At 52.3% G+C, this 14065-nt stretch overlaps 1 protein-coding gene across 1 annotated transcript in view; it reads right to left on the minus strand.

The window, feature by feature from the left end:
- Positions 1–1017: 1017 nt before the first annotated feature.
- The window catches only part of MKNK2 (MAPK interacting serine/threonine kinase 2), a 28076-nt gene continuing 15028 nt past the window's right edge, over positions 1018–14065 (minus strand). Inside the window, exons 11-14 of the mRNA XM_073324518.1 lie at positions 9205–9399; positions 8595–8759; positions 7623–7666; positions 1018–6557 (exon numbers count right to left, since the gene is read on the minus strand). Of these exons, the coding sequence (XP_073180619.1) occupies positions 6296–6557; positions 7623–7666; positions 8595–8759; positions 9205–9399 (666 nt within the window). The 3' untranslated portion in view covers positions 1018–6295. The remainder of the gene's footprint in view (positions 6558–7622; positions 7667–8594; positions 8760–9204; positions 9400–14065) is intronic.

Consider the following 14065-nt stretch of genomic DNA (forward strand, 5'->3'; position numbering starts at 1 on the left):
TCTGAGCCATGCAAAGTGTATTTAGCTCTTTTAACCTTTACCCCTGAAGTCAGTCCCTCCAGCCCCCAACCATCTCTGCTGCACTTCTCTGAACTCCCTCCCATCCGTCAGCCTTTCTCCGAACGGGACACCCAGAGCTAAACGCAGCACGCCAGGCGTGGTCAGGCCAGAACCAAGCATCCTGCTCCCGTACGCGTAGCCACACGGTGACATGCCGCATGCTCACCTGTTAAAGGGAAGGAGTGGGTCCAATGCTGCAGCCTGAATCCGCCAGCTGCAGGCCGAATCGACGCCACCATACCTCACTCTCAACTCAGGGATCAGATTTTCAGGGTGGGCAGAAGCAGAAGAGCTACCAGCCAAGCGTGCCAGCAGCCAATTGCCAGGCACTCCACGGCAGAGGGGATCAAGCTGAGCAGCAGCACCCTGCCTTGAGCTCAGCTGCCAGACCAGTGCTGGAAAGGCCCTGCCTTGCGAGGGCAGAGTTTACAGCTTGACACCAGCACCTTAGAGAGGGACCATTATCACCTTGCAGCTGCAAGCCAGGATCCTTTGGCATCTGCAGCCTAAAACTGCCTTGCCCCAGTCATGTTGCAAACCTGGGTCTTATTTGGTCTAGCAGCTCAAATGTTTCTTTCAGCTCTTCCTGCCTCTCCGTCCCACTCCTCGGCTGCTTTGCAGAGTGGTTTCCCTCTAGATGTATTAGCGACATTAGAATCGCAGGCAGAAAAGTACAATCTCTCTGACCACTTGGGCTTGTTTACTGCCCTCATCTCCCCCCCCCACCCCATTTACCATCAACTGCAGATTTCACTAAAGGGTCATTCCCCCTTCCACATCACTGATGAGGATGCTCAGAGGAACAAGACCTAACCGCAGAATCTCCTGCAGGGCCTTAGGTTTAAGTGAACCGATAATGATCCTGTTCCACAAACACGTACGGAGCCCTGATCCGTGACTGGGGCTCCTAGACACGACTGCAAGACATAAGAAAAAAACCTGCCAAGTATTCTCAGGTAGGTTTCAACGCATTTATTAAATTCTTACAAAACAGAATACAAAATTCTGGCATCAACAGTTGTTACAAAGGAAAACTTCGATTGAGCTGTATCAGTTCACCTGGTACATACAATAAAGTGCTTGTTTTTTTATTTTTGTTTTTATTTCTTGTTTTTACTTTAGTTTTATTTTTAAACCAGCCCCTGGCGCGAGGCATCCATTGTACAAACCAACAGTGCGTTAAGGTGATTTTATGTCAAACCCAGCTTTGGCAGTCTTCATCAATTGTAAAGTGGAGAAAGGGCTTTCTCCTGTATTGATAAAAAAAAAGTCTGATTCACAGTAAAAGTTTCTAACCAGTTCTAAATTGAGTTAACTGACTGAAGGAGGACCAAGAGGGAAATAAGCAAAAAAATATATATTTTAATTTCCTGCTGAAACTCGCAAGAAACTTTTTGAAAAGAAAAAAAAAGTCTCCAAGACAGATGCTTTACGAGGAAAAAAAGGCTTTTAAAAAAATAAAGGAGGAAAACATGGGTTTAAAATAAAAAAAAAGGACTTTGGCAAGACAGGGTTAAAACTGGGCACAGAACCATGTAAGTGCTAGAGAGAAAGATTCTGGGCAAGCATTGTCTTTGGAAACAAAACCAAGGGAAAGTAACCAGTAAGGAGGTGGGATGCGGGCCCAACCCTGGGCACTAGCATTAGCGTCTCTTCTGTCTTGTTAACACCTACAGACCAAGGACCAAATTTTTCAAAAGACCTGAGCATCCATCTCCCACTTAGACACCCTCAATGGAGCCCTCTGCTCCCACTGAATAATGGCAGCTACTCGGGGCCAAATACTATGAAGTCTGATCATGGAGGTGCCTAAATGAAGCTGAACTCTGAGCCCAAGTGTGCAAGGCATTTCACAATTCCCTCCAAACACACACTGCTCTGTGCACTTCCTCAGAGCAAGTGTGCTTCTTAAAGGCAACCTAAAAAGGAAAGAGTAACTGGGCTGCCTATTTGATTCTTAAATGGCATGGAAGTGTTTCTTCCAAAGTTTCCCCTTCATTAGCAATCCAGGGTCTTGTCTACAGCTTTTCCTGTAAGACTTCGGCTGATGGGAGGACTGCTAGCATTGCGACAGATAGATGCACCATGCCAACGAAACAAAGTGAACTGTATTCGGATGGACTTTTAAAACACCAAGTTAAACCGGTGTGGATTTAAAACAAACTGCCGGGCAAGCCGTCAGAAAAGCTCTCCTGATAATCAACGGAGTGAGGCTGTCCCCTCTTTAAAGGGGGGAATTTTCAGAGGCACAGACAGGAGATAAGAGCCTAATGGCCCTAAAAGTGCCATCTGTGACTTTGAACCTCTCCCCCAAGAGAAGAAAAAGCTCACAAGACATGTGAGCAGGCAGATCAGCAGCAAGTGTAAATTACTAGATCTGACCCCAACTGAGGATCTGTTCAGAGATCTTCAGCTAGTCCTCCAGCAAAAACCAGGCAACCCCAGGCCTGCCTCCCTGATTTTTCTGAGGTCTGACAGAAGACCCCAGACCTTCTTTACTCAAAGCAGCAAAGAAAGGTCAACCCAGTTCACTTGCCTTTGTAAGCCACCTTTCAGGGGAGGAAAAAAGGTTTCATGGGTGGGAGGCGGGGATGTTTGCCAACAAAATCATGGAAAACCAGAACATCCCCCCCTTGCAATTCCCTTCCCATGTTTGTTTGTTTTTTAAAAGGCTGCAGCCGGCAGCATTACAATAGCTTTCACAATACCAGCTCGAGGCATCGCATACTGTACATCATTCAAGTATTTCTTAATATAAGACAACAAGGAATTATCTACAACTGATAAAAACAAAATAAGCTATAAAAAAGTAACAATGTACAATCAAGATAATGGATTTTTTTTTAAAGGAGGTCTCTAGGAGTATTGCAGCCTGTTTTTCGAGGTACAGTACCCCCCTTGCTTCCAATACAGTGCTCCCCCGTATTCTCCTTGCTACCCTGGAGTTCTGCGGTCAAGGGAAGCAAGTGCTGATCACTGTAAGCAAGATGATGTGTGGATTTTGGAAATCAAGGTGTTTTACTTACAGATGGAACTGAAATTGCTTCTGCAAAACAGGGTAGGGAACAGTTACAGTTTACATTCCCGTCCCTTCCCAAAGCTTCATCGAGATCCAAACACCCAGTGATCAGCTAACCCCTGATGCTATTCACAATTGCCTCCCTGAAATCAACTAAACATATATTGCATAGTGTTGCTGTCAGCAGTCTTCGGGGGGGGGGGGGGGTGTGAAAAAACCCAGAACGTCCGCAGTCTGAGAAAGCATCCAAAATTCAGAGGAGGCAGGTTGGATTCCCAACTCAAAGGTTCCAAAACCTCCCAGCTGTGCCTACGTGAGAAGTTTGAGGTGGCTTTTAAAATATAAAGCTTGATGCATCCAGTTAGACGAGCAAGGGAGGCCAGTAACTCGTCCAGTTAGAGAGCGAGGGAGGCCAGTAATTTGCAGGGGGCACATTTCCCTCAGTCTGGACAGACTCAGACAAACACGTCGGCCTTGTTTAAGAGAGGAGCTTCCGGGGAGGCAGAATGAAGCCTCTGAGTTCACTCACTGTCAGTTTCGCACCAGCACAGCTAGGCTCAGCTCAGTGGTGCTACCCTTCATCTGCACCACTGGCAAGGGCAGGCAAATCCGACCCGATATTCCGCAGGGAGATACGGGGTTTTGATTTGCAGAACAGCTGGGCGTACGCAAGCCCCAGCGTGCCCCCATCTAAGACTCAGCGCTTCTGAAAGATCAGGCCCAGAGCCCTCATTTTTCGAGAGGAAATCAAGCAAAGGGAAGGCGCTACACGCCAGGTTGGATCAGGAAACTAGGGAAGAGACTTCAGAACAAATGGAAGCACGAGATACACCTTGGGCAAGGAGAATTGCTGCCACCCACCTAGGACCCCAGCCCCACTGACAGACTCGTCCTGATTGGTCAGCCTCCAGTTGGGAAGGCTTGTGTCACAATTAAACTCCGGGAAAAAAAAAAATCACTTCTATGGAACCTCCGGAAGGCGCATTCGAACCGCACATGCTCCCCTCCAATTCAGACCTCCCCGAGAGGCCCTGCTGACTAAATCTGCTCCCCTGCAAGCATCTCAACCCAAAAACCCAACTTCCACGAGACCACGCCTCCCTCAAAGACTATTAAAGCTCTTCCTCCTCTAGTCCACCTCTGCTTCAGCATGAAGACCCAGAAACCCGCCTCCGGTCTACCCCGCTGTGGGAGCTCTCTGCCCGTCCAACGCCAGAGACTGGATTTCCTAAGGGAAAGCAGCCCACAGGCAACAGTCATGGGCAAGCCCTGGACGGATTTCTATGCCCACCTGAAAGGAAGGCTGATCACACCTTGAAAAAGCATCTCCTCCCTCTTGAGGGGGAACCTTGGGAAAATATCTGCATTTAAAAAATAAATGAAATACACCATGGAACCCCTTAAGCGACACAGATCCCACGGAAACAATACTCCTTTTCACTTGCTTCTGCCTCCCGGCGACAGAGCTGCTCGGATCCTCTCCCTGAATGCTCAGTTCGTTGCCCTAGGACAGAAAGCTCACTGAAAGCAAGAACAAATTTTTCCTTTTTAAAAAGCACCAGATTATTTCCAAGGCAGGGGATTCGCCAGCCACAGTCTGTAAGGACAGGAGCTTGGCGTTGATCCTGCCCTTTACTGGGAACCCAGCTGCTCGTGTGATCTCACAAAACTGGCAGCTGGTAACTGGGGCAGAGACCCCCTCCACACACACACACACACGCACACACTCATTCCTCAGAAGAGGCTTGGGTCCTGCTCCATGGCAAAGCCCCTACAGACTTTCATAGGACAGGACCAGCCCTATAACACGTTCAGAGTTACTTCCTAACTCTGCGAACATTTCAAAAACCTGGGAACACTGGTGGAGATTCCACCAGTCCCCACCTCCGCTCCCCCATATCCAAGCTGTACCTGGCACATCATCTAACCCTAGGAAGCACCATGCCAGTACAGCTCAGTTCCCAGTCCGAGTCCGAAGGACAGAACCTAGGGGAACGAAGGAAGACACTTCTCAACGCCCTATTCAAGCAGGGTTCGCTTTAGCAAAGCACAACTAGGCGGTTTAAAGAAAAACAAAACCAAAAACCCTCAAGTGGTTTAAATAGCTTATCTTAGAGCAGGGAGCTGAGTTTCAATCCAAACCAGGGAGATCAACTGCCCTCATGAGCACAGCTCGCCCCTCTCTTCTAGCGAGAAATCCATCTGCCAGCACCACGTTCTTTCTCCAGATGAGCTGCAGAACGCCCCCCCACTTCCACAGACTTCAGCGGGAGCAGAGGGCACTAAGCTTCCAGGACCAGGGGCACCTGCGGTGACAATGACACCCCCTTCCAATGCCACGGAACCCCCCCATGCCCCAACGCCAAGCCCTGGCATTCGATGAAGATCCAGTTCCCAAACGGAGCTTCAACCAAACTCTCCCTCAACACTACAGCATCCCACTGCATTCTGGAGTCCCTACGGCAAGGGAAGCGTTGGGAGGGATGGTGGCTCAGGACTATCCCTCTCCACCCTCACCCCTTTTTTTCTGAGAGGTGCGATGCCTGGACACGTTAGCTTTTCAACACCTTAGCTTAGATCAGCCAATTCCAGCTCCGGAATGATTAATTTTTTTTCTTCACTTTTTTTTTTGTTTTTTTGTTTTGTTTTTTTGTTTTTTTTTTAAAAAAAAGCTCCCCACGGTTGACTCATCTCAGCCCCAATTCAAAGAAAACCCTGCAGCTCGGTAGGAAAATAAATGTTAAAATGCTACGTTTTGTTGTTAAAAATACAACCGAGGGTCTTTTTCGTCGTCGTCGTTTTTTCACAGTATGAAATGAGCTGAAGTTGTAAAAGTGTTGCTTATACAAATAGTCCTTTGGTGTAGGGGAAAAAAAAAGAAAAAGAAAGAAGAAGAGTCAAGGAAGAGTTCATACGTTGTCTGTTAAATGTCCTTAAATGTGCCCTGGGTGAAGCAACCTCACACTTGATTTAATACCTTTAAAAAAAAAAAAAAAAGGGGGGGGGGGGGAGAAGGGGGTTTAAACAGAAACAAAAGAAAGCAACTTGCAAGATCAGTGAAACCTTGGAAACCAGCCAATAGGACAGAGTCCTGATCTTGTTGCTAGCTAACAACGGCATTAAAAAAAAAAAAAAGAAAAGAAAGAAGGACGACGCCCGGATACAGCACACACGTATGTACAGGGAGTGGTGGGGGGGGCCACAGCGGGCAGGCGATCACGCGTGATCGCCCACCAGGACTAACGGAGCGCCGAGGTGCTGGCTCGCAGCCCCCGCCTTCGTCATGCTGCTCTTCTGCCTCCGTTGGGCCAGCCTGGATTCCGAAGGGGGCGACAGCTGCATGGAGCGTGAGGTAGCTTTGATGATGATTGGTCGCGTCTCCTCCTCCTCCTCCTCGTCTTCGTCACGCTGCATCAGCTGACGGTTGACAGCGATGGCTTCAGCGGCGAAGGAGGTGAGTTCTTTGGCACTGCTGTTCCTGGAGGGGAGACAGGCCAAGGTCAGTGAGCAGGGGCTGGACAGGTAGCATGAGACCCCGCCCCCGGACAGCAGCTACTGGAAGGAGGTCTCCCATTCCCCTCGTCACTCCTTGAACCAAGGCAGAGTATTCACGAGTGGGGAACACGAGCTTAATCAGTGTTCATGGTGCACGGGCAGCCACAGCATTGACCCAGCGCCCCCACCGACATCCTGACCCAGCATGCACCGGGCCCAGCGTTTGATCCCCAGGGAACTCATTCCAGGTCTGTCTCCTCAACTGGCCTGAAGTTCTGAGTAGGTACCTGAACAGGATGGCTGAAAGACACCCCAATGTCTTGTTCTCCTGCAGCTGGTTAGGACTTGGGACCACAGGCGCCAACTTCTCATGGCGCCGGTGGGTGCTCGCACCCTGCCCCCCTCCCCCAAAGTTCCCCCCCAACTCCGCTCCCTCCCTGCCCCTATTGGACCCCTCCCCTGAGCATGCTGCATTCCCCCTCCCTCCCAGTGCTTGCTGTGCGGAACAGCTGTTTAGCAGTGCCAAGCGCTGGGAGGGGGGAAAAGCGGGCACGCGGCACGCTCACGGAGGAGGCGGAGGTAAGCTGTGGCAGGGAACTGCCGATGGCCACAGAGCACCCTCCAATTTTTCCCCGTGGGTGCTCCAGCTTCAAGTTCTGGGTCTAGGTGACCCACCTCACCAGGCCAGCAGGGGCTACAAGTGCCAGGGAGGTGACGGGGCAACGGGGCACGCCTTCCAGGAGAGCGGGTGGGTCACCTGGTCCACACCAAGGCCCCTGTAGCCTCCCTCGGCTGACAGGGCGTGAGCGTCAGCACTCCTGGGAGCGGGGCAGAGGACTTTTAGCACCCTGGGGTGCAGGCGTCATACCAATGCACTCTGGCTTTGGATTGTCAGGTCTGCAAGATCTGCCAGCAGATGAGCTCATCATGTTACTATGGAGAGGGCTGCACTAACTACCGCAGAAGCTGCTGAGACACCGTCTCCCTCTGCAGCAGCCCCACCCCCCGCGCGTACACAGCCAGGGTGCAGGAGAAAGGACTCGCTCACCTCTGTAAGATGATGGGGGTTGGAAGAGTGTTGTCTGGAGCACACTGGAATAGAACAGAAGCAAGATTTAGAGTCAGGTGGCAAAGCTCATCGCTCCGGAGCGGATATGGGACCTACAGTCAACATCCGTGAACCCGCCTCCCAGTGGAAGCGGTGGGTGTCCTAGTGGAAGAAGGCCCCAGTGGGTAGGGCGAGCTTGGCTTGTGGGAAGTCTGGGTGCAATTCCTGCTCTGCCAAAGACTTCCTAGGTGACCTTGGACATGTCACTAGGAGCCTGAATACCGCTGTGGCCTTAGTGGCTTGGTGCCTCAGTTTCCCATCTGTACAATGGGGATAACAGCACTGCCCTACCTCCCAGAAGAAATACATTAAAGATTATGAGGGACTCAGATACACCAGCAATGGGGCCAGATAAGTACCCAAGACCAACAAATCCTGCATCGATGGCTCTAAGACTCCAGGTTTTCTTTAGGGACAGACAGTTGAGTGGTTAGAGCACAGGACTAGAAATCAGGAGACCCAAGCTTTAGTGTGGTTCTGAAAAGGACCTGCAGCAAATCATTTCTCCTTTCCCTGTGCCTCACTTTGCCCTGCTGTGAAATGGGAATAAAACATCCGTCTCTCAGGGCGCAGCGGAGGGACAGAATCATGAAGCTCAGCTGTTTGTCAACCCCAGGTGGGAGACTCAAAAGAAGTACTAAGAAGGATCATAATGCTGGTTTAAGGCAACTTCTCTCTGGAAGTGTGAGGCTCCAGATAAGTTATTTTTTAATGCCATTTTCTCTTCTCTCAGGTCACTCAGTCTGGGCCCGACCCATGGATCTTATGCGTGGCCATAGCTTCCTAGCCGTGTTACACAGCTGTGCCAAGAACCCACGCAATCAGGTCCAGAATCGTATGAAGTTAGAAGAATGTCTTCCAAGATCTGCAGCTCAGCAGCCAACAATCAAACCTCCTCAGAGCAGTACTCACCCCCTGCACCCAAGGATGTTCGAGGACCTGGGCCGCGCTGAGCCGATTCTTGGCATCTCTAACCAGCAGCTTGGAAATTAGATCTTTGGCTCCAAAAGAAATGTGGGCCCAGTCCTTATCAGGAAATTCATACTTCCCTTCCTGGATACTCTCAAAGAGCATGTTCTGGAAGAGAAGAGGCACCCGAGCAAAGTTTATTTTTAGAGAAGTGAAAGTGATCCTCTGCACAATCTGATTACACCTAGGAGGCAGCTCCTCCCAAGGCGAGTGGGAGGCTTGAAGCTAAGCAGAGAATCTCCAACCTTCACAGCCCTACCAGCTGCATTCTCTGTATGCAGGGAAAGCTGATGTCAGATGTCCAGCAAAGCCACTCTATGTGGCCAGCAAAAATTAGTTGCCAGAGAGAGGCGTCTTTAACCATTGCACCGGAAGCCACACGGGGCGACTTCAACGTGGCTGTTTCAGACAGGGGTTTAGCATGCTGAAGGAGATGGGCTGTGCAGTGTGGGAGGCTGGGCCAGACAGGATAATGGACCTACTACTGCTCCTAGCTAAGAGAAAATCTCCTTTAACACAAGGGCCAGGCTGCCAGGCAGAGGGGCTGGCTCACCTGGCAGGCATGGCACGCCTCGCCGCGGTCCCAGCCGCAGTCAGTGCCACAGTGCCCCACGAAGGGCGGATAGCCGCTCAGCATGATGTACAGGATGACCCCCAGACTCCACAGGTCGCAACGCTTGTCGTAGATGGAAGCCTCCTCGTTGAAGGCCTCCACCACCTCGGGGGCCATGTACTCAGCAGAGCCGCACTGCAGAAAGGGAGAGCAGGGCAGGGTTACTCAGACGGCAATCGGGCCTCCAGAATCCAGCACTGATCTGACGAGATGCCGCGGAGGGGAAGGGAAGACTAGGCGTGACAGAGGCCCCCAGATGCTACAGGTCATCACAAATGCTCAGTCCGCTGCTATCATGAGACACAGGTAAACCAAGACACCAGATCCAACCCTCACCCTGAAGGTTTGACTCCAAATATTATGATCCATGACCGGCCCGGGCCCAAACATGGAGGCAGGACCCCTACAAAGCAGGCCGTGAGAGAGCGCAGAGCCTGGGTCTGATGGGCATCACCAAGTCGTTCATGCCCCATCACAGAACCACTATGGTGCAATCGGCAGCGTCTGTAGGTACGAACCAGTAACCAGGAGGTTAGCCTGTTGATGGTGCAGCAACTCCCCTTGCTACAACTGGCACCACTGATCACAGGGTTTGGACAAGTTGCCTGAGCGCCAAATTCACCCAAATAGAAACACAGACTAAAAACCTAGATTGGAGCTGGCAATGAAGCGAGGCCCAAGTGGGCAGCGTTGCTCCAGCCAGAAGGGACCTGGGAAAGACAAAGGAACAGCCGTGCCAGAGGCAAGGAGCAGAAGCAACAAACTGAGCCACGCCACCCTGTCCTCAGATGAGATAACTCAGCTAAGAGATTTGCTCGTCGCAGAGACAGAAGGCCAAGGAAGGGCAGGCAGCACCAGCTCCCGGGGTCTGCAAACGTCTCTGCCATGCAATGGGATTCTACTCCAGTTATAGCAGCCGGAGACAAATGGAAAGTCACAGCTGGTACATTTACCCTGCTCCCAGGACTTGACATCTTTCCCTGAACCTCCAATCTCACTCTTTTTAAGGGTGAGTCTCAAGCTCCGATGCTTACAAAGAAAACCTCCAAAGAGGTGACGGGGTGGTAGCGGATGCAGCCACCGCACTGGGAACTGCAGTGTGCCCCTGTCCACCCAAGCTCCACCAGCAGGGAGTGCTGGAACTGCACTATTGCACGAGTGCATTGGAAACAACGTCTGCACCTCGCCTCAGGAGGGCAGGGCTTATTTTGTGGGCCGAGTTTAGAAAACCACTACACCCCTCTGCTCCCCAGGTCAGCCCCTGCCGCCCCGCTGTCCATATTCAGAGAGGGAGGAGGTAGAGGACATGAGAAGTTCTTTAAATAACTGACTGGGGTTTCCAGGATTTTCTGACCGGGGCTCTTGAGATCAGGCTCCCAGACATAGCTTGGCTTGAACTGCTGGGTTAATTATGCACAACAGTCCCTCTGGGAAATTGTTCCCAAGCATTGCTCTGGCAGGAGCAGATGACCACAAGCTATAAACAGACCCATTTTTCTTGGAAGGGCTGCACACAACCACCTTACGAGCATCCCCCGAGGTCCTAACATGCCACTGAAGAGCAGTGAAGAACTAGATACGACTCTGGGACCACCAGGTGGGCCACAGGGAACGAAGCACACGGTAAAGACACCCAGATGTCCCCACAGGAGAGGCCGTGCAGAGACGGATCAGTTACATCCCTGGCTGTATTCTGTCTAATCAGCAGTGTCTAATCATTGGAGAAAAGCAATCTTCTATAAGTCCCCCATCCTGTATCTAAATATCTAGCTTAATAATAAATACCTAGCGCTCATGTAGCACTTTTCGTGACCAGATTGCAAAGTGCTTTAACAAAAGAGGTTAGCATCATTATCCCCATTTTACTAATGGGGAAACTGAGGCACAGAGAAGTGACATGCCCAAGGAGCAGGCCAGTGACAGCACCAGGAACAGAACCCAAGATTCCTGAATCCCAGTCTAGAGCTCAGCCCACTGGACCAACTCAGTGGCTCAACCTCAAGACGATCCTGCCTCCTCCACTCAAATCCGTTTAAGTTTGTTACAGTCTGGATGAAGTCACAGGATGGACCCAGAATGCTATGTCCCAACTCTACCCTTGATGGGCGCTAGCTTGATAGCACATGACCTTCTAATACACTGGTCCCCAAACTTTTTTGGTCGTGTCTCCCTCCCTAATCTGGTCCCTAGGAGCCACGGCCAGGGCCAGGAGCAGGGCTGGGTGGTGCTCCCTCCCCCCCCGGGAATGTTTCTCCATGCCCCCCTAGCAGGGCGTACCCCACAGTTTGGGGACCACTGTTTTAACAGAAGTTACAGCTCATCTCGTCCGACCACACCCAGCCCTTCCCTTCCACTCTGCAGGTTTCCCTCTGAACTCAGCATATTCATTTTATACAGGCTTCTTCCCTCTTTATTACAGTGAAGGGTCCCGGGGGAGAGGGAAGCTTCTGCCCCCACATGCTTCCTGGAAATGGGAGCAGCAGGAATGGAACTGAATGTCTGGTGCCCCTTACGCAAGAATCAGACTTTAAGGATAGGAAAAGATCCCTCCCTATTGAATTCTCCACTCTCTCCCAGAAGCTGGTATTGAACCTGCGCTTCCAGAAAAGGCAGCAAACCTGGTGCAGTGCCTTGGGCCACGCAGCCACCTTGATCCACCCTCCAGGAAACCAGAGGTAATCAGAGAAATGCACCGTACTGGGGGAGAGGGCTGCTGTTTGGAAACCACCCACCATCTCCTGTACCAAAGGAGGGGGAAATCCTTCTCCACCTGTTACATCAACAGCCCCCCAGATGTGAACAGCAGCCAAAAACCAGCTGAGTCACCCTCTCATCCCCCGCCCCCAGCTGATCCCCGTGGGAGAGAGTAATGGACATCAGAATTCAAGGACTGGAAGGCCCTGCATTCAGTGAGCTAGTGAAGGGAAGGGCAGGAGTTAAACAGCTGATGTAACCAGAGCCACAGATGTCTCCACAGTCCTGTCCCTTCCCCCTCCCGCCCTTAGGCAGTCTGGGGCTTTCCAGCCCCAGCCCACGTGATGGATCAGCCCACACAGGCCTGGTGGGGGAGGGAAACAACCCCACAGCAATCAGATAATTGCTTATAATGAGAGCGGAGCACAGGAACAGCTGATGCCACAGAAAAGAAAAACCTTCTGCAAGATGAGAACCCCAGGCAGGGTTGGTGCCCGCACGAGGGGCCCCGAGCAGCTTTTCTCCTCCCCCCACAACAGCATAGGAAACAGAAAGCAGAACTTTGTCCCCCAGAAACCCCAGCCAGAGTTGTAAGCGGCACCGGAGGGGCAAGGTGCAAAGCAGAGTGGCCCCCAGAGATAAACACACGGGGGCAGATAGGCAGAGAGAGTTCCCCCGGGAGGGCAGGCGTGTTTGGCATGTCTCACCAGATTCCCACCCCCACCCAGCGTTCCCAGGCCAGCCGGGAGCAGCGCTCTTCAGCTCAGGAGAAGTTCCCGATGCCACCGTTGCATCAGCCGCGGCGCTGCCCTTCTGAAGCACACGTGAACCCAAGCCGACCTCGATGCCAGTAAACAAGGGCGTGGGGCTCTGCCTCTGCCCGACCCCATGTGCCAGGCAGTCCTTGCCTCCCAGAACCAGGCAGCGTATCCCGGGTGAGCGACAGCCCTGCTCCCCCAGGGGTTCTGGCGGCTGCAGGATGGGTTAGTGGGACCCTTTCTGCAGGACTCTGCTGGCTGCAGATCGGGGTCAGTTCGGAGCTGGAATTCTCTGGCCCAGCTCACGCTAGATGATCATAATAGTCCCTCCTGGCCTTAATCCAGGCAGCAGGGAGAAAAGCAAGTTTATGTGCCAAAGCCCCTACTTCCATGAAAAGCAGGGCAGGGAGTCATCACCCCCCAGCCTTGAAAGTAGAAGGAGGTGCTGAAATCTAAAGCACTGGGCCCAACTACCTCCCACGCCCCCACCCCAGTGCAACCAACGCTGCAAGTCAGAGACATCCCCCCCCCCCCCCCCCCGCCTCTCCCCCGCCATCCCGTTCCCAGCCACATCTCGCCTGACCCACTTCTGTAAGCTTCCGCCAGGGAACGGCAGATCCCGCCCCGCCCAAGCCGCTCTGGCTCCTTCCCCGCAGCCAATGGGGCCGGCTGTTGCTAAGGCTAGATTTTAACTTCTCTGCACTGGCTTGGCGGTGCGCCACCCCCCTCCCCCCCGTCTGAAAGCAAGCCGGGCATGCTAAAAAACGCATTATGTAACCCTTTCTCAAATTCGCTCCCCTCTCCGAGGGGGATGAATAATGCATGAGCCTCTCAAGGACAGGCTCGGGAGAGCAGCGCCTGGCAGCCGATCGCCCCATCCCCATAGGGGGCGGAAACCAGTGTATGCAACAACCCCCCTCCGCCCCACAACCCTGCCCAGTGCTTTACTCTCTCCAATCATCCACCCACAGCCTCTAGTTTCCTAATGCTCCCCACTTTCCACAGGGTCTGTTTCCCAGCCCCCTTCAAAGGCCCTTTGCCTAGAGAGACCCAGTGTCAGGCTTGCCTACTTCAGGAATCCCCCAGTGCCCAGGGACGGCTGTTCTATGTCCCTCAGCCACGGCCTTCCCAGCATGCCTGGCTGTGCCTACACTTCTCAGGCTCCCCGCCGAATTACAACCCCCAGTTTCTATTCTGGAAACCAGTTACAGGAATGCCCCTGGGCCGATGCCAGCCGCGGTACAGGGTAGTTAAGGGGGCCAGAGTTGCAAAGGGAGCCTTGTTGAAAAGTCCAACAGCGACTAAAAACAATAGATTATGGACACTGGTGCCAGAGCAGAGGTAACTGC

The sequence above is a fragment of the Lepidochelys kempii genome, chromosome 25, assembly GCF_965140265.1.
Source record: "Lepidochelys kempii isolate rLepKem1 chromosome 25, rLepKem1.hap2, whole genome shotgun sequence".
Taxonomy (NCBI): Eukaryota; Metazoa; Chordata; order Testudines; family Cheloniidae; genus Lepidochelys; species Lepidochelys kempii.